Source organism: Dermochelys coriacea, chromosome 27 (genome assembly GCF_009764565.3).
Source record: "Dermochelys coriacea isolate rDerCor1 chromosome 27, rDerCor1.pri.v4, whole genome shotgun sequence".
Classification (NCBI taxonomy): domain Eukaryota; kingdom Metazoa; phylum Chordata; order Testudines; family Dermochelyidae; genus Dermochelys; species Dermochelys coriacea.
The window spans coordinates 11,451,597-11,470,262 of NC_050094.1; the positions used below are offsets into that span (position 1 = coordinate 11,451,597).

Consider the following 18,666-nt stretch of genomic DNA (forward strand, 5'->3'; position numbering starts at 1 on the left):
AGCGGAGCACAGACTGTGGAGATCTCAGCCCCAGCGGTCCCAGCCTTGCAGCAGGAGGCACTCTGGGAACTGGTGCTGTAGGGCTGGGGGAGGGTCTCACAGTGGGAGGCGCTGGGTGGGAGACCCCCGCCTTTCCCGCGTAAGTCTCTGGCTGGCTAGCTGCTCTGTTCGGTCCACCCACGGTTCCACTGGTTCACGGTGCGCCCCACTCTTCCAGACGAGCCGACGAGCCCCAGTATCGACCTGAAGGCAAAGCACATCCCTGCCTCCTCTGTTGTCTCCAGTGCCGTGAACTCGGCCCCCTCGGTCACCGGCAGCCCCTCCTCACCCGCCTTCAACTTCGCCATCAACCGCCATTACTCCCAGGACTGCAGTAAGTACCTGCCCCTCCCACTGGGGCAGGGACACCCTCGGGGGGCAGCAGCTGATCAGGGCCTTAGAAATGCAGGAGTCCATGCTGCAGGGCTCCCGTCCGGGTACCAGGGTGGAGAGCGGCCAGTGCCTTGAGCAGCCAGGAGCCAGAGTGCGGAACAAGAGAGAAGCAGGGAACGGCCCCGGCTTCCAGAGGGGGGACGTCATGACGTCGGCGGAGGAAACCTGGGAAGGGAAATGCAGGGTGAACATGGGGGGAAGCCCTCAGGTCCTGCTGGGCCGTGGTGCAGCCTCCCTAGGGAAGGTGATGGGATCCCCGTTGCTTATATCCTGGGAAATGAGGTGTATGCAGAGCATCTGACAGCCTGCTGAAGGGGATGATCCTGGCCCCACCAAGGGGAGCTGGGCCAGACGAGCCAGGTAGGAAAGGGCCTTGGCCTGATGGGAGGAAACGGGCTTCGTAAATAAAGTGCCAGCCATGAGGGGAATTCTCAGGGCTCCAGTAAATCGCTCCCTGGAGGAGCCTGCTGCATGTCTGCAGATCATGTGTCCCCTAGCATGCCACTGCCCCTGGGTTCCTGCCCCTGCATCCCGACTGCACCACCTCCCGGCAGGAACTGGGACCGGGGGGCTTCCCTAAACAACGATTAGCCAGCTTCAGTGGGAGAACGGAGTCAGGCCCTCAGCGTCAAACCAGTGCGGCTCCATTGGTTTACCTGGAGTGACTCCAGATTGACGCCCGTGTGGGTGAGAGGAAGCTCAGGCCCTAAGTACGTTCATGGACCGTCTGTAAACAGCTGCAGGAGAGCCAGGCAGTACCAGCTCCAGTTCAGCACTCTGTGGCCAGCTCCTCCCCAGGCACCAGCAAGAGACATAAGAATAAAAACAGCTCTCCTGTGAGAGCTGAGGATCTTTCCCTCACCCAGCATTGTTAGCCCTGGTGCGCTCTCCACATCCCAGCTCGGCTCATTACTAACCATCAGCCTCAACCACAAAGCAGGACAGGTGCCCTGCTGGGGTATTCTGATTTGGGGTCCTGCTGCATGCTGGCACATGGCGTATGTTGTCTCCCCGCATTCCTGCCTTGCTTGCACGTATTACAGATGGAGAGGCTGATGCACAGAGAGGTTAAAGGACTTGCTTGAAGTCATGCAGCAAAACCCCTGAGCCTTGACTGCCAATCCCCGAACTCTAACCATTAGGCACATTTCCTCCCAGAGATGGGAATAGAACCCAGGAATCCTGATCCCCAGTCCTTAGTACCGTGACAAGCTAATCCATTCCCGAGACTGGTAAAACACCGACTGCCTTGTGAACTGGCTCTTCCTGTGTGTACTGATTGCCCGTTTCTCTCTCCTTTCCCTTCAGGCAGCATCAAAGCCAGCCGCCGATCCTCCTACCTCCTGGCCATAACAACAGAGCGCTCCAAGTCGTGTGACGATGGTCTGAACACATTTCGTGACGAGGGGAAGATCCTAAGGTAGGGGTGACCCCTTCCCCACCCCGTTGCATGCTAGCCAAACAATGGCTTCTTCCCTTTTCAGGGGTAGCCTCGACGTAGCCTCATAGCTGCATAGGTCAGGGTGTGATCTTCAGCTGCTGTGCATTAGAGGACAAGAGAATTCAGGGCCTCCTGAAGTGCAACTATTGGCCAATCTTGGATTTGATGAGCCGGGAATGTGATCCATTAGGGCAGGGGGTGGGACACAGAGCTGGTCTGATCCAAGGAAGGCATGAGGCTAGATACTGTGTTAGCGATCAGGAGTTCTCGACATGTTACTCCATACCCCAGAATCCTTTGTGCTGTTTCACAACTACTAACTTTCCAAAGTTTGCTGTTGTTCATTGCCTGGCCTATAGCTGTGGCCTTGGTCAGTTCACACCCTAGCTGATTTCGCAGTAGCATCCCCACGCAGACAAGCCCTAAGCCAGCCTTTGCATTCATGGCCTGAGAGATGTGACAGGGCACTTCTGAAAATCAGGCCCTAAGTGACTCTGCCAAGGCCCCGCAGTGAGTAAGTAACGGAGCTGGGATTAGAACTTGGGACCACATACCCCTGTGTTCCTTTCGCTCGGCCACGCTACCCGTCCTGGAGCAGCTCAGCCAAAGCAATGTGTGTGAATGATGCAAACCAGCCCCTCCGTTTGCTGTTGCCCTTGCGGGGGATCAATGCACAGCTCACATAGAGTGTGGTTTGCATCTGTGGATCTCAAAGGCCCTATTGCCTCTGTCCTCCATCAGAGCCAGAGCTCGAACCCAGGTCTTCTGAGCCCCAGGCCAGAACCTTCTCCACAGCCCACAAGGAGCCAGTGACTCCTGCAGCTCCATACTGAAGAGATGCCCCAGCTGCCGCGAGAAGGGGCTGGGGCCAGTGGGGACTGCCCTTGAAATGCCCTTGTGCTCGGGAACGCTTGCCACCTCTCCTGCTCTGTGCTCACGGGCGGCTGCTTTCCTTGCAGGAGGATGCCAAACCGGGTGCCGAGTCTCCGCATGCTGAGGAGTTTCTTCACAGACGGGGTAGGTGTTCGCAGTGAAGAAGAGGGCGGGGGTTCCATCTGCCACTGTAATGATGCCTGCCAATGCCACGCTGGTACCATGCACCCCCAGCCGCGTAGATGCTACCCACCAGGGGCCTGGTTTGTGTGAGGGGAGCTGAGGCCTCATGTTGGGTGGCTGCTCTGCCTGAGGCCGCTGGGTGTTTCTGCCCTGCCTGCCACTGCTATCCCGAGTCCCTCCTGAGGCTCAGTCCCTCAGGAGGAACTCGGATGGCCTCCGGCTAGCACAGTACAGTCACAGCTGTGCTGTTCCGGTCTTGCATCCAGTGCCTCCAGTGGGAAACTGCAGGTTTGTGCATTGCCCCCATACGACCCCCAGTAATCAGTGAACAACAGTTTGCTCTGATCAGTTTAAGGCCAGCGATGCCAGGGATCAGCTGGTGTAAAACGGCCAAACAGCACTGATGTCAGTGACCTCTCCTTGCTTCCACCAGCAGAGAGTTTGGCCCGATGGGTTCGTTTCATGCTCCTCTAACGCTCAGGGACACATGCTGGACCATCCACTGCATTTCTCTGCACCTTGCAGAGCTGTTCACTCCAGTGCATGTCAGTTCCGCTCCAACATTGACGCCCGCTCTGCACTGGGGTAAATGAGGCCTTTGAGGTGTAGGGCAGTGGGGCACCTGCTGCACCACAGGCTCACGATTGCATCATTGGGAGCTGTGCGGCCTTATCTTGACTGGGATTTCAGCCCCCAGGTTTGGCTCATCGATTTAAACCCCTCATGCAGACACAACTTAACCCAGCACAGCATGACTTGCATCAGCGCCAGCCTGATTTCAAGCCAGAATGAGTCAGTTTTGCTGCCCCCGTGGAAACTCTGTCTACATGAGGGATTTGCACTGAAGCGGCTGAAATCCTGGTGGGGACAAAGCCTGAGAGTTGCCTGGTGTTATCACAGTGCTGGGCCTGATTGAGCTGGGAGGCCTGCCTTTCCTCTCCCCAATGGGAAGCCACTGCCTGTAATGCCCCATGGTGAGTGAGAGGGGTAGTGTGCCAGAGCTGGAGAGGTTCCTCCCCCAGCACCATGCGTGCCTGTCTGCCCCTGGACTGCCAGGGCGCGAGTGCCGTACCCGTGAGGGCCGTACACCCATCTCTCCCTTCTCCTCTCCCCCTGCAGTCTCTGGACAGCCTCGGAATGTCTGAAGACACGCGATCAAAGAGGCACTCGACCTCCGACCTCTCGGACGTGACTTTCAGCGACGTGAGGAAAGAGGGCTGGCTCCACTACAAACAGATCCTCACCAAAAAGGGGAAGGTACGTGTCCGCTGTACAGGAACCCCAGGCCAGGGGGGAAGTGCTGGGCGGGCTTGTATGGAGGAGAAGAACCCCTCTTTGGAGATATTTATGTGATGTGTCATGTGAGCCCCTTCTCCGCTTGAGGATCTCAAAGCACTTAACGAACATGAATGAACTGAGCCTCAGAACACCCTGATATTGTTACTGGAAACTGAGGCACCGAATGGCGAAGTGATTGGCGAGCGTCACACAGGGAGTCAGCAGCAGAGTTGGGAATAGAACCCAGGAGTCTTGCCTCCCAGTATCCCATGCTCTAACTACTAGGCCACACCCCCTCACACAGCCAGGAATAGAACCCAGGCGTCCTGCCTTCCAGGGGGTCCCATGAGATTCTTTCTTCTGCCAAGCACCCTGCCGGCCCGTGTGCTAGCCCAGGAGTGGGAGGAGAAGAACATCCACTGGAATTTAACCTGGCGGAGGAAGTCTCATACCCACAAACGATGCCCCATATGTGTGGGGAGCGCTGGCCAGTCACAGGATTGTCCTTGGGCATACGCAGGGATCTCTGACCAATCAGATTCCATTGATGGCACATACAGGAACTCTGGCCAATCAGGGGCCTGCCCTCAAGAACGGAGCCCCTTTCTTCTGGCAAGGGGCACTTGGCCTGCGGAGGGTTGTGCCAGGAGGTGGGGGCAGCTGTGGGGGTTGGCCAGTGAGAGGAAGGCAGCGGTTTCCAGTGGCCGCACTTCCGCCCCTGCCAGTCATGCCAATGCCAGTACCCTGCGGGCGGCAGACACCAGGCATCTGTGCCGTGCAGTGTTCACACCCGGCCAGGTCCACAAACACTCCCAGGGCTGTGGTGGTGGGTTGGATGAGAGATAGCAGGGCTGGGATGGGGTGAGTGGGTGCCCGGAGGAGGGATCTGTGGGGGGGAAGCCGAAGGAAACTGGACCTGTGTGTGCAGGTGGCCCTGGGGGAGACCCAAAGGAGGGTGGGGCTACTGGACCACTCCAGAGATGCAGCCAGCGAGTGCCCGCTGTCAGAACCGCAGGGACCAAAAGGAAGAGGAATCATCCTGCTGCCTCCAAACATCCTCGAGGACACGGGGAATCCTGGCAGCTCTGTGTGGTCTCCCGGGGGTGAGGCTGGAGTAGGGGACGGGAGCAGGGCTTGGGAGCAACCCGTAAGTGAAGGGGTTTGAATGGAGGCCTTCCCCTATCGCCACCCAAGAGGGGTTCAGTTCCCAGGGCAGGGGGTCGGTGTGGGTGGATTGAGACGGAAACATCAAGAGTAGATCATGCCTCGGAGGGCTGGGTTCATGAGGTCATAGGGCAGATCCAGGTCGGTGCGAGTGGGTTTGATCCTCTGATTGGGGAACATGATTTCCCTCGTTACTATCAAAGCCAGAAGGGGAGAGAACCGGCTTTTCCCGGGTCAGCGTTCCCTGTTGGAGCCCCTGGGGTGGGCTTTGCTGTGATTACAATGGGGTGATTGCTACCAGAAGGCAGAGGGGGTCCTTCTTTCTGGGCCCCCAGGTGAAATCCATAGGTCAGAGCTGAAAGAAACACGTTGGAAATGGTTTCAGTGTCTCCGCTCTGTGGCGATCTGCCGTCTGCCTGGCCGAATGCGCAGACGGGGCGTGATCTGCCCTGGTCGAGTTTTGCCAGCAGTGCCTGTGGTCTGTGTCGGGGTCAAAGCTGGGCAGCAGCATCTTGGGTGGCATTTCCTGGGCAGAGGCTGGGGGGCTTTGCCCCAAGTCCTTACATCGCAGCTGGGTGTCCACGCCCAGGTCGCATTGCCGTGGGCAGAGCCAGCCTTGGGCCTAGGCTTTCCATGTGTCTAGGCTGCGTGACAGTGCCTTGAAGCGGTGCTCATGTCAATGCCTGGTGGCGCTGCCCCATATCACGGCAGGTGGCAGTACCCGGGGGTCTAGCCAAGGAGGAGACCGGCTCTCTCCCAGCCAGCGCTCATTGCCCGGTCCTCTTTCCCTGCAGAAAGTTGGCGGGGGCATCCGGCAGTGGAAGCGCGTCTTCGCCGTTCTCCGCGCACACTCACTTTACCTGTGCAAGGACAGGCGGGAGGCCGTGACCTACACGCCGCCCCAAGGTGAGGAGGAGCAGCCGATCAGCATCCGAGCGTGCCTGGTGGACATTTCCTACAGCGAGACCAAGAGGAAGCACGTCTTCCGGCTGACGACCGCTGACTTCTGTGAATATCTCTTTCAGGCAGAGGATCGGGACGACATGCTGGCCTGGATCAAAGTCGTCAGGGAGAACAGCAAGGCCGAGGGCGAGGTGAGAGCCAGCATGGGGCTCCTGGCTCCCTCCAGGCCCCTGGCTCTCTGCAGACGCCCCGGCACTAACCACTTTGGTTCTCTCCAGCTGTTTGCCTTCTGCTGCTCCTTCTAGGGCAGGGCTGGTCCAAGCGTGGCCAGTGGAGATGGCCCGCAGTTGCCCGTTTCTGGATGGAGGACCAGCTTATAGGGACTCCAAGTCCCAGCATGCTATGCTGGTTTACTGGGACTCCAAGTCCCAGCATGCTATGCTCTGCTTTGCCCTGATGGGTGCACTGGTTCTCCATGCCATGCTTCTCCACCCCAGCTGACTGGCCTCTACTGCATGCTGGGAATTGTAGTCTACTGGAACATCACCACTCCCTCAAAGAGGAGACTGGGTCAGCCTCCTTCATCTCATGCTGTTGGCTATAGCCTCTGGCTGGGCACAGTCCGGGGGCGCTGTATGTGGCAGGTGCATCTCCACTCCCAGCATCCCTCTGCTCCCTCCCCCAATCCAGGGAGTGTGCCCCCCTTCCTTACTCCGTTCAAAGTCATTTCTCCCGGGGCCGGTCATCCTGCAGGGACTGATGAGAGGAGGGCTCAGGAGAGGACAGGGCCAGGGTGAGTGGCTGCCCTGGGGTGCGGGTGAGAGCACCGCTCTCCAGCCCCCTCTTTTCAGTCAAGAGCTGGAGAGGCCAGGCCAGGCAGTTGGCTGACGGCTCCCTGTGGATCAGTCCTGGTGAGATCTCTTCCCTGGCGCTAAGCTGTCCCTGCAGCGCCCTGGTCCTACACGGGTCCTGAGCCGCTCGCTCGTGTGTTCGTTAGCTTATGGTGACCCCTGCTGGTCTGCAGAGGGATAATTATCTGAATTTCCAGGGATCCCAGGCATGAACTTCCCGCTACATAGGCCTTGCTATGTAATGCAGCCGCCTCTTCCAGCACTGTGGCCGCCGTGCCCTCCGAGCAGCTGGGAGCCCCTGGAGAGCTCCTCTTCCCTCCCCGGGGTGCAGGCGGAAGGCTGGGAGCAGTTTGGGCTATAGGGCAGAAGAAGGGAGGCACCTGCTGGTTTGGTGTGGGCTGCACAATCCACCACTTTGGCTTTTGGAAGAAGTTAGCTGGGAGTTTCTTTTAATTGCATGGAGAATTGAGCACAGCTCAGGGGGCGCTACAGGGATGTGAGCTGCCCTAAGATCCGTGTCCAGCTCAGGGCATTAACGGGGTGGGAGCTGCCCTAAGATCCATGTCCAGTTCAGGGGGCACTACAGGGGTGGGAGCTGCCCTAAGATCTGTGCCCAGCTCAGGGCACTAGGGGGGTGGGAGCTGCCCTAGATCCGTGCCCAGCTCAGGGCACTAGGGGGGTGGGAGCTGCCCTAGATCCGTGCCCAGCTCAGGGCACTAGGGTGGGAGCTGCCCTAGATCCGTGCCCAGCTCAGGGCACTAGGGGGGTGGGAGCTGCCCTAGATCCATGCCCAGCTCAGGGCACTAGGGGGGTGGGAGATGCCCTAGATCCATCCCCAGCTCAGGCTGCCTTATGGGGGCTGAATTTCCATAGGATTCCTGGAGGATCCTGCCCCACATGGAACATGTGGTAGTTCTCCTCTCCCCAGGCATTGGCCAGCTCTCTGTTCTCACTGGCAGGACTTGGCAGTGGTGGAGCTCCTGGGGTTCAGAAGCCTGCCCCACAGCCCAGCCCCTCATGCGGGGTCAGTGGGGAGGCTGTGATGAAGCTGGGGATCTCTAGGCAGTAGGACGGGGAGTGGTGAGAGGCGCCTCCCGTGGGCTGGCCAAACTGTCCGACCCTAGAAAGCCAGGTGCTAGCCCCAGGAGAGTGATATGGGTGCAGGGAGGTGCCCAGGGAATGATGCTGGTTTCCCCAGAAACCCAGCCCTTGGCTGACCAGAGTTACATGGGGCGCAGCTTCATCAGCCCACTGTCTAACGAGCCGCCTTTGGGGAGCCTGATCTCTGGGCACCCCCGGAGCCTTTCCAAGCCAGGGAAGAGAACAAAGGGCCTCTGCAGAGGATTGCTACGCTGGGCATCCCAGGCACTGCAGGCTGGGAGTGTGTGCCTGGCCCCGGGGGGCTGGTGGTGCCCCTCGGGCTGAGGTTTCAGTACCGATGGGGCTCTCTCTGCCTGTGCCCAGTACAGCGCTCCCAGACAGGCCTGTATTCCGGGGCTATGGCCCTGGTGCTTTTGGTCCTGCCTGGTCCCAGCTGGTACAGGGGAGGCTGTGGGGCTCTCTCCTGCTGTGCCCATTGTCCAACATGCCAGTGCAAGGGCCAGTGAGCCCCCCAGCCCCCCGCACGAACCCCTCGCCCCATCGGCCTCTGGGAAGGGGCTCGGCTGATGGAAGAGACGGCGCTCGCTTGGACTCTGGTGCCAGACATGATGCTTATGCTCTTTCCTCCCTCTTGTCTTTGTGCCGCTGCAGGACCCCGGGTTTGCAAGCCAAGCGCTTATCAACAAAAAGCTAAATGACTACCGGAAAGTGAGGTAAGGGCTCTGTGCCCCTGCTGCCCACCTGCTGGGGGGAGCATTCCCCAGTGGTTAGGGCACTAGCCTGCGATGTGGGAGACCTGGGTTCAGTTCCCTGCTCTGCCACAGACGCCCTGCGTGGCCTTGGGCAAGTCACTTAGCTCTGTCCAAGGGGCTGATCACCTGGGAGGGTCGATACCTTAGAGATTGCGACCAGAGAACTGCCGTGGACAGACAGCTAGGAAACTTTCCGGGGCGGGACTGGTTACATTGGGGGCAACTATCTAGAGGATTCTGTGTGGTTAGAGAGACAGCACTCCTGGGTTCTCTGGGGCAAGTCACTTAACGCTCTGTGCCTATAAAATGAGGTTCATGATACTGACCTGGGTCCTTAAAACACTTTGGGTCCTCGGAGGAAAGGCGCGGTGTGTAAGTGCCTGCACCCAGGCCCTGCCCGTCCAGAGAAGTGAATTTGTACTGAGTGATGTAGATAACTGGCTGCCATCCCTAGTGGAGCAGCACTTCAGCCAGGTTTGTGTCAGGAAATTGCCGAATTCAACCAAACCAGTGTGAAGCACCGGGTGAATCCGGTTTGAGTGCACCTTTGTCAGGGGTTTACACTGGTGCAGCTAGATCAACTTGAACCCGAGTTGGGTTAAACTGGTGGGACCTTTCATGAGGGACCACGGCTCAGAAGAGCTGGGGAGCCTGCTGGGGAGGGACAGGGTGCTGCCATTAGCTGGGGATCTCTAAGTGGCACTGTGGCTGGGGCAGAGAGGGCCAAGCCAGGAACCGGGAGAACCTGCATTGCTTGGATGCCCCTGTAACGTTTGGGTTACGTTTATTACGTTTGGCTGCACTGGATGTGCCCAGGAAGGGGGAGCCCACTGCAGTGTGAAGCACTATGGGCAAGTGGCAGAGTTCATTTGCATAGCTACTCCCAGGATGCCTTACACTGCAGTTTTGCTACCAAAGCCTGTCCCCCTGTGCAGGGGTGGCTGTGATCCAGGGTGTGCTCTGTGCGAGGGTGGAGGTGAGGGGCTAGGAGCCCAGGGACCAAGAGGAGAGGCTGCTGGGCGTGCGAGGCTGAGCCCCCCCATCTGCTCTCTCTGCAGCCCCTCTGGAACGAAACCAGACTCTTCCCCCAAGGGCTCACGCGGGCTGGGGATCAAGGCTGAGTTCCTGAAGCAGACGGGGACGAGCGCCCCCCGATCCCCGAGGCAGGACACGGCCGTGACTAAAGGTACACCCAGATGCCGGCCGGGGGGGGCAGCGCGCATGGCTGCCTGGGGCTGTGCATGTGTCTGCGTTGTGGGGCTGGGCCCCGTGGGTCGATGGAGAGGTATGGGGTGTGAGAGATTGTGGATCAACATCGACATGCAGCCATTAGGGGACCAGGTCAGACAACCTGGATTCAAGCGCCAGCGACTTGCAGCTGATCCACAGCGCTGCTTCTCCTTCGCCACGTCCAACCGGCCTGCTGCCTGCAGTGCTCAGCTGAGATCAGCTCTGGGCCGAAGAGCTGCTGGGGGGAGCTGAGCCCCAGCCAGAGCACGGTGATGCTGGGGGGCAGGAGGCCGTGCTCAGAAGAGCTCATGGACATGGTTGTCTCTGTGGGTTGAAGCTACACTCCCGCGACGGGTCCATTGTCCAGGCATCCTCCCGGATTCCTCATAGCAGCATTTGCGAGCAATGAGTTCTGCCATCTCCGCTTGGCTAGGAACCTCCGCACAGCCTGGCGGATGAAGACCTGGCCTCAGTTTCCCCTGCCTTCGTTGCTTCACGGCTGAATCACAGCAGTGCGATAGACATGGATGGGAAGCAGTCGGCACTTGGCAACACTGGCCGCTGGCACAGAACGCCGCAGGGCGTCTCCTCAGCACTGCAGGCTACCTTGAGCATTTTGTGCTTGTCCTCCACTCCGTCCACAGGCTTTCCCGTGGCCTGGGCCCAGGGGAGCGACACGACGGTTTGAAGCTCCAGGACGAAGATCTCTGCTCCTCGGGCGAGGCGCAACCTGCTGCAAGGACCAGCTTGGCTGTGGGGCAGACGGCGCTTTTTCGGAGCTGGCCCGAGGCGGTGCAAAGAGCTCTCCGGGAGCTAAGGACAGTCGTAAACCTCACCACTTTCACCTCCCAGCGCTTGGTGCGTTTCTGGGACCTGCCTCCTCCAACCTAGACCCAGAGCAACGGGCCTAATTGCATTACCCCCCTCCAACCCAAATGCCCTCCAGAAACCATGCTCCACTGCACACGTGCCTCCCTTGGGGAGCGCGCACCATGCGTGCAGACGTCCGTCAGTGCAGGATCCTGCGGGGCGAGAACCCGGCCGGAAGAGCCCAGATCAGCACGGGTGGACGATGTGTGTGTGAGGTTGTATTGGGGGTTGAAAGGTGGTGAGGCTGGGGGGGCCCATGGGCCCTGTGGCATGGGGGCGGTTGCGGGTCTTTATTCCCGTGGGTCTCACTTTTTGGACACTGACCCGGAGTTTGGTTCTAGATGACGGTGCCCCCCAGAAAGCCCCTTGGGGCATCAACATCATGAAAAAGAACAAGAAACCTGCTCCACGGGCCTTCGGCGTGAGGCTGGAGGACTGTCAGCCTGCCCCAGCCAACAAGGTAGGTCCCAACCTGCCTCTGCCTGCTCTGAGCCCCCCCCCGGGCAGGACAAGGGCACGGCGCTGCCCGCTCTGAGCCCCCCCTTCCTTAACATCTGGCATCTGCCATTCCAGCTGTGCCCATCTCTGCCCCCACCCCGCCCTGCACACACTCCAGCAGACCCTCCCTGTGGTCTCAGCTCCTTCAGGCCGTGTCTGTTCCCTGCAGAACGTCCCGCTGATCGTGGAGGCCTGCTGCAAGGTGGTGGAGGACAAGGGCCTGGAGTACATGGGCATCTACCGCGTCCCCGGGAACAACGCCGTGGTGTCCAGCTTGCAGGAGCAGCTCAACAAGGGAAGCACCGAGATCAACCTGCAGGACGAGGTGCGGAGCCTCCCTCTGCAAAACTCCCGTGTGCCGCCCCCAGAACAGTGGGGCTCAACAGCGCCAGTCGCTCAGGATTGGCCCGGCTGCCCGTCCGTCAGGACGGAGGGGAGGGCGGGCCAAATCTGAGCGAGCAACGTTGGGACCTGCCGAGCAGGGTCTCAGCACCCCTCGTGTCTGACCCAGCTGCCCGAGGCTGCCAGGTTTGCCTGTAGGCAGAGCAGCCCCTGGGCGAGAGCCTGGCGTGGCCCCAGCCCCGGCGTGCCCGTGCTACAAAGCAACAGGCTGCAGCTGCCGGCTGATGTTAAATTGTGCAGAGCAGCAGCGTCCCCTAGTGGCCAGGCCGGGTAGTCCCGGTGACTCTGGGCTGTAATAACATCCAGCACGCACAGAGCAGGTGTCATCTCCCAAGCGCCCTGGGGGGCAGAAATGGGAATTAACTGGGGGTGTGTGTTTGTGTGTGGCAGGGACACGCTTTGCCTCGCATCTTCCTGTTAGCTCCTTTTCCAAGGGGGGCGGTTACACTCGTGGGCTGTGCCCGCTGATGGGTACCGGTGCCACTTACGCCCACTTCCAGCCCGGCTCGCCCTCTCCACATCCCACGGGGTTGGGCACGGGCCAGAAGAGTTGCATTTCTCACTGCAGGCTGCCCTTAGCCCCCGGCTCCTGCTGTTCTGGAGGTGGCCAGGAGCCTCCCCGGCGCCTTCTCCTGGGCGGGCATTGCTAGTAGTTGCTCTCGCATGAGTGGAAGAGGGGCTGGTTAGCTTGATGCCAGCAGTGAGGCCCCTGTGGTTCTTCCAGGCCCTGGGCTCTGAGGTTCCCCCAGCAGTGACCGGGCGCCCCACTGGCCAGCCTGACTTTGGCCTGCCCGCTCTTGGCCTTCCCACCCCAGGCAGCTTCCCCCCTAAGCACGGCCTCCTCTCCCCACACAGAGGTGGCAGGACCTGAATGTCATCAGCAGTCTGTTGAAATCCTTCTTCCGGAAGCTCCCAGAGCCTCTGTTCACAGACGGTGAGTCCGGGGTATAACCCTACCCCCAGCACACACAGTCAGACGACACACACACACACACAGATACACAGATCCACAGGTCACACATGCACACACACAGCTGAAGGACACGCATGCGTGCAGAGCCAGAGATATGATGAAATTCAGTAAGGACAAATCCCAAGTACTCCACTTAGGAAGGAACAATCAGTTGCACACACACAAAATGGGCAATGACTGCCTAGGAAGGAGTACTGCAGAAAGGGATTGGGGGTCATAGTGGACCACATGCTAAATATGAGTCAACAGTGTAACACTGTTGCAGAAAAAAGCGAACATCATTCTGGGATGTAGTAGCGGGAGTGTTGTAAGCAAGACATGAGAAGTAATTCTTCCCTTCTACTCCAAGCTGATTGGGCCTCAACTGGAGTATTGTGTCCAGTTCTGCGTGCCACATTTCAAGGAGGATGTGGACAAATTGGAGAGAGTCCAGAGAAAAGCGACAAAAATGATTAAAGGTCTAGAAAACTTGACCCATGAGGGAAGATTGAAAAAATTGGGTTTGTTCAGTCTGGAGAAGAGAAGACTGAGAGGGGACATGGTAACAGTTATCCAGTACATACAAGGTTGTTACAAGGAAGAGGGAGAAGAATTGTTCTTAACCTCTGAGGATAGGACAAGAAGCAATGGGCTTAAATTGCAGCAAGGGAGGTTTAGGTTGGACATTAGGAAAAACTTCCTACCTGTCAGGGTGGTGAAGCACTGGAATAAATTGCCCAGGGAGGTTGTGGAATCTCCATCATTGGAGATTTTTAAGAGCAGGTTAGACAAACACCTGTCAGGGATGCTATACTGCCTTGAGTGCAGGGGACTGGACTAGATGACCTGGAGGACGGACGGACGAACTCTCACTCTCTCACACTCACACACACACACACACACACACACACACTCTCCTCAGCCTCTCCTAGGATCAGGATTTGGAGTGCGGCTGGCTCTGGTGCGTGTCTCTGCTGCCCAATGGTAACCACGTTCCCCTGCAGCCTCTGACTGGCTGCGCTGTTGTGACTAAAGCCCACTTGGAGCCCTCCCCTCACCCACACCTCCCTATTGGACGTGTCCCCCCACCCCAGCCTGTGGCCCCATGGCTTCGGGACTCCTTCATGGAGGCAGCCCTTATCCCACTGGTGCCCCAGTGGTGAGCCCATGTGTGTCGGCTGCATTGGGGGGTGGCGGCTCTGTGACCCCTTCTTTGGCACATTGCTCTGCTCGCTATCTGGCGATCTGCCCTGGGAACCCCTGTGTCCATGCAGCAGCCCCCAGAGCCCCGTAGATAGACTACCCCCCTTCATCCGCTGTCTCTGCATTACCCGTGTGCCCTGTGCTGCCAGCAATCCCTGAGCTCCACGATCCATCTGTCTGCTCAGAGCCTTCTGGGTACATATTACTATTGTCACCCGGAGCCCCCTCACTGCCCCACCTCCTTCTTACCCCTGTGCCAGTGCCCCAGCGTACCCACCCATGCCCTCGCTGAATGCCCTGCGTCCTGGCCTGATGGCTCCTCTCTTCTCTACCCCTCATCAGCGTCTCTAGCAGTGCATCCGCCTGGGGCTTCATCCCCGCCCCTGGCCCAGCGGGCACTGCCCCTGTGCGCCCCCTCAGGGCCGTGCTTGGCAGTGCTATTGAACCCGGCCTCTCTCTGTGTGTCTGGCTTTCAGATAAGTACAACGACTTCATCGAAGCCAACCGGATCGAAGATGCCAGCGAGAGGTTGAAGACGTTGCGGAAACTGGTACGGCGAGTGGCCAGAGCCTGTTCCATGTGGGGCAGGGCCCTTCCCTCGGGGCTGTTGGTCCCTCATGGGCGTGGGAACCCTCCACAGGTCCCCCTGCCACAGCCCTCAAGCAGGGGTCACCCTCTGAGCCCCCAAACCTCCTGCCCATGGGCGGGGAGCCGGCGTTACCGCCATCCCAGGAACAATTCTCCCTCCTTTTCCATCTGTCTGGTAGGCTTGGCCTGACCAGCGTGTGGGGGGATTCCAGCTCTGTCCTGAGGCTGGGGGGCGCGGAGCATCCTGCCTTGCTCCCTCCTCCGGCCTGGAAAAGGGGAGGTGTGTGCAATGGGGGGCAGAGGAAGAATGGAGGGGCCGATCCGGAATGAGGAGGGCCCTAGTGGGGAAGGAGTGAGGCTGGGATGGGGAGCGGGGGTCGCCGTCCCTCTCTATGGCTGACCAGGCATTCATGCGACTTCTGCGCCCCCCCCAGATCCGGGACCTGCCGGGACAGTACTATGAGACACTCAAGTTCCTGGTGGGGCATCTGAAAACCATCGCGGACCACTCCGAGAAGAACAAGGTATCGTTGCCACCACCTGCCCCCCCCCCAGCCAGCCCCCGTGCCCTGCTAGAGAGCCCTGGGCATTAGTGAGCATGGCCCCAGGGCCGCAGATTCTCTGCGTGCGGGACGCCTGGTGCTCTCCAGGGCCCGAGTGCTCTGTGGTCTATGCCCCAGGTTCCCCAGCAGGGCGTGGATGTGAAAACCTAGCACCGAGTCCCTGAGCAATGCTGCGTGTTCTCTGCATTGGTACCGAACGGGGACCTGGGGTCTCAGCTGGGATCGCACGCAGGGCAGCCAGCCCCTCTCGCAGCTTGTGCGGCTGCCCCGGCACATCTGTCGTGATCAGAGCGAGTGTGGGTGTCTCCCCCCGGGCTGTGGGTCCCGCCTCCGGCTCCAGTCGTTAACGTGTCCTAAGTAACTTGCCCAAGGTCACCCAGGATGTCTGTGGCGGAGCAGGGGATTGCTCTCCCAAGCTCCAGGCTAGCGCCCTGCCGGCTGGGATAGCCTCCTTTCCTGGACTGCTAAGCAAAGCTCAAAAGCTAAGTGGAGAGGGAGGCAGCGTTCTCTAATGGTTAGAGCAGGCAGCTGGGAGTCAGGACTCCTGGGTTCTGTCCCTGGCTGTGACAGTGTTGGCCACTGCCTCAGTTTCCCTATCTGTAAGAAGAGGATGATCACCCTAACCCACCGGTGCTGGGAAAGTGACTGTGAGTTCATTAGTTAATTGGCTAATCTGGGTGTCACGACATCAGGTGGGACGGGTTGCAGCGAGGCCGATGGCAGGACAGGGTGTTTGCCCACCCTTCCCCCAGACTAGGCATTGATGTGATTTTATCACTGGGATCTTCCAGCCCAGGGCCTTGGCATGAGACTGTCTGATCCCAGGGGGGGCCCACAGGCGCAGGCTGTGCTCAGGCTGCTGACAGCAGGGTGATAGTACCCACCGGGAGGGGGTTTCCTGGGACCCAGGAGTGGGGCTGGCTGCTGGGTCTGTAACCCCCTGCCCTGTTTGCAGATGGAGCCCCGGAACCTGGCCCTGGTCTTCGGCCCCACGCTGGTCCGGACATCCGAGGACAACATGACGGACATGGTGACGCACATGCCAGACCGCTACAAAATCGTGGAGACCCTCATCCAGCATGTAAGTGACAGGCGGCTCCTTGCTCAGCCCTGTGCTTTACTGGGCAGGACGGGCCCCTGGCACCCAGATCCCCCACCCACCTCACTCCCCTGTGCTTTACTTGTCAGGATGAGCTCCTGGCGCCCTGCTCCCCCTGGGCTGGAGGGGCCCCCGGCGCCCTGCTTCCCCCGCTCTTTGCCCATCTTACCAGGCTGAAGGGAAAAGTCCCTCCTTGGAAGCCAAACATCAGTGGGTCGGGGTTGGGATGAATGATCGGGATTTGCCGTGTTCAGCTCCCAATGCGGTGCAGGGTGTTCAGGGTCAGACAGCAGGGGGAGGTGCCCCGGGACTGTGGGGCCAGGCAGGAGCGGAGGGAGAGGGGGCTCAGGCTGTGGGGTGGAGGGGCCTGCAGAGTCAGCCTGGGACTTGTGCATTCGGATCTCCGCACTGGGTGGGGGCAACGTGGGGGAATGAATCTGGCAGTAGCTGGGCGACCTGGAGCCAGTCATCCCCCCTCCCCGCCTCTCTTCCTCCCCTGGAGCAGGCGATGCTGGCCCTGTGCTGCGGGGAGGGGTCGGGAGGAATGGTCCAGTGTGGAAAGCCCCAGCATTGCCATCCTGCCGCGCTCTGACCCTCGTCTCCTCTCCTTGCCCCCACAGTCGGACTGGTTCTTCAGCGACAAAGAGGACAAGGGGGAGAAGGTGAGTCCCATGTCGGGGGAGCAGGAGGGGTGGCTCCCTGGCCGCCGGTGGGCACCTGTCCCAGCCATGGGAGGGCTGCTCCTCTCTGGGGACAACCGGTCCCTGAACGCACCCCCTGAGCTCTGCATGCATGGCCCTCGTGAGACCGGCCTGGGGGCAGCCTCTTTCCTGCCCCGTGCTGGAGACCCCACTGGTGGGGGGAGGCCAGCTGGTTCCCTGTGTGTGAACAGCGCCCCACTCTGCCCGAGGCCGGAACGCTGAGCTCCTGGGGACGGACCCTGCCAGGGCGAGCGGCTCCCCCCGAGGGGCTCTGTCCAGCCCGGCTGGCGGGGCAGGGGGCTCTCAGCAGACGGAGTGGAAGGGAGTCGGGGCTGGGCCCAGGGGCTGCTCCGCTCACCGCTCTCCCCCGGCTGCCGTTCCAGACCCCTGTGGACGAGAAGGAGGCGCAGTCGGTGCCGAACATCGAGTACCTGCTCCCCAACATCGGGAGGACGGTGGTGCCAGGGGACGCCTCAGGTGAGGGGAAGGCTCCAGTCGTGGGGCCGTTGGGGCTCAGTCGGCAGCATTGGAGGAGAAGTAACCTCGTAGGCAATCCACCTCCACAGGAGTTACTGGGCCACTGCCCCTAGCCAGGCCAGGGCGCTCCCCATCAGGCACGCCCTGCTGGGCAAGCCGGGACTCCCCCCTCCTCCCTGGGCACCCCCAAAATCCCCCTCCCTGGGCACGCCCCTCGCAAGCGGGCTGATGATCTGCAGGATGGCTGGGGACCTGGGCTCCCACTTGCCCATAGTGACGCAGGAGCTGCCCGTCTAGCAGCGGGCATGAGCCTTCCTGGGCAGGAGGAGGGGCATTTCCTCAGGCCACGCCCACTGCTGAGGATTGGGTGGGATGGGGAGGCTGGCACCCAGGAACAACAAGGAGCCAATCACTGGCCACGGGCTGGTTACCAACTGCAGTTGGGCCTCCCCCTAGTGTTACTGCGGGGAAACGCTGGTCTAGTGTCAGTGAGTTCCCCAGGTCCTCTCCTGCGTATACTCCATGATAGCTGCTGTCCCTGAGCCCCCCACTCGGCCCCATCGTGGAACAGTCCAGATAACAGCCATCAAACCACAGGGCTGCCCGCTGTTCCCTCACTAGCCAGCCAGCCCCAGCAGCTCTGCCACGGGTCTGGGGGGGCAGAGCTTATTTGCCCCCCCCCCCACTGGCTGCCTCTGTCCTGTGCCTGGTTCCTCTCCCCCGGCTCAAGCTGCGCGTACGGAGCGGAGCGGCTTTGAAATGACGTTGATTCTTTATGCTCTTTCCTTAAACGTCTCTCTGCTGTCTTCTTCTCCCTCCTCTTCCTCTCCCTCCTCCTCTAGCGGATCTCCTGGAGCTCTAGAGCGGGTACAGTGCTGCTGCTTGGGTGCATTGCTCACGCCCTAATTCCGTCGGGTGATCGTGAGAGAGCGGGTGCAGGAGGGGAGCCAGAACCCTGCGCGATTCCCCTGGGAAGAGCGCCCCCTACCCCCACCCCACGGTGCTGGCCACAGCACATCTGACCCACGTGGCTTTTCTTTGGGCAATGACCCGCCTTTCCCATGGGCAGGGGGGCATGCCCCCCGGTACCCGTTTGCCCGCTCTG

General features: G+C 60.1%; 1 protein-coding gene across 7 annotated transcripts in view; it reads left to right on the forward strand.

Annotated features, from left to right (window-relative positions):
• The window catches only part of ARHGAP23 (Rho GTPase activating protein 23), a 128,345-nt gene that overhangs the window by 98,273 nt on the left and 11,406 nt on the right, over window positions 1-18,666 (forward strand). For 6 of the 7 annotated variants that reach the window (XM_038385598.2, XM_038385597.2, XM_038385594.2 and 3 more), the window contains 15 exons: window positions 218-373; window positions 1,741-1,852; window positions 2,833-2,890; window positions 4,049-4,186; window positions 6,166-6,465; window positions 8,878-8,939; window positions 10,037-10,164; window positions 11,420-11,538; window positions 11,746-11,901; window positions 12,834-12,912; window positions 14,610-14,683; window positions 15,156-15,245; window positions 16,240-16,365; window positions 17,004-17,045; window positions 17,468-17,561. In XM_038385598.2, coding sequence (XP_038241526.1) covers window positions 218-373; window positions 1,741-1,852; window positions 2,833-2,890; window positions 4,049-4,186; window positions 6,166-6,465; window positions 8,878-8,939; window positions 10,037-10,164; window positions 11,420-11,538; window positions 11,746-11,901; window positions 12,834-12,912; window positions 14,610-14,683; window positions 15,156-15,245; window positions 16,240-16,365; window positions 17,004-17,045; window positions 17,468-17,561 — 1,734 coding nt within the window. The remainder of the gene's footprint in view (window positions 1-217; window positions 374-1,740; window positions 1,853-2,832; window positions 2,891-4,048; window positions 4,187-6,165; window positions 6,466-8,877; window positions 8,940-10,036; window positions 10,165-11,419; window positions 11,539-11,745; window positions 11,902-12,833; window positions 12,913-14,609; window positions 14,684-15,155; window positions 15,246-16,239; window positions 16,366-17,003; window positions 17,046-17,467; window positions 17,562-18,666) is intronic. The other variant, XM_043503292.1, reaches the window with a different exon arrangement.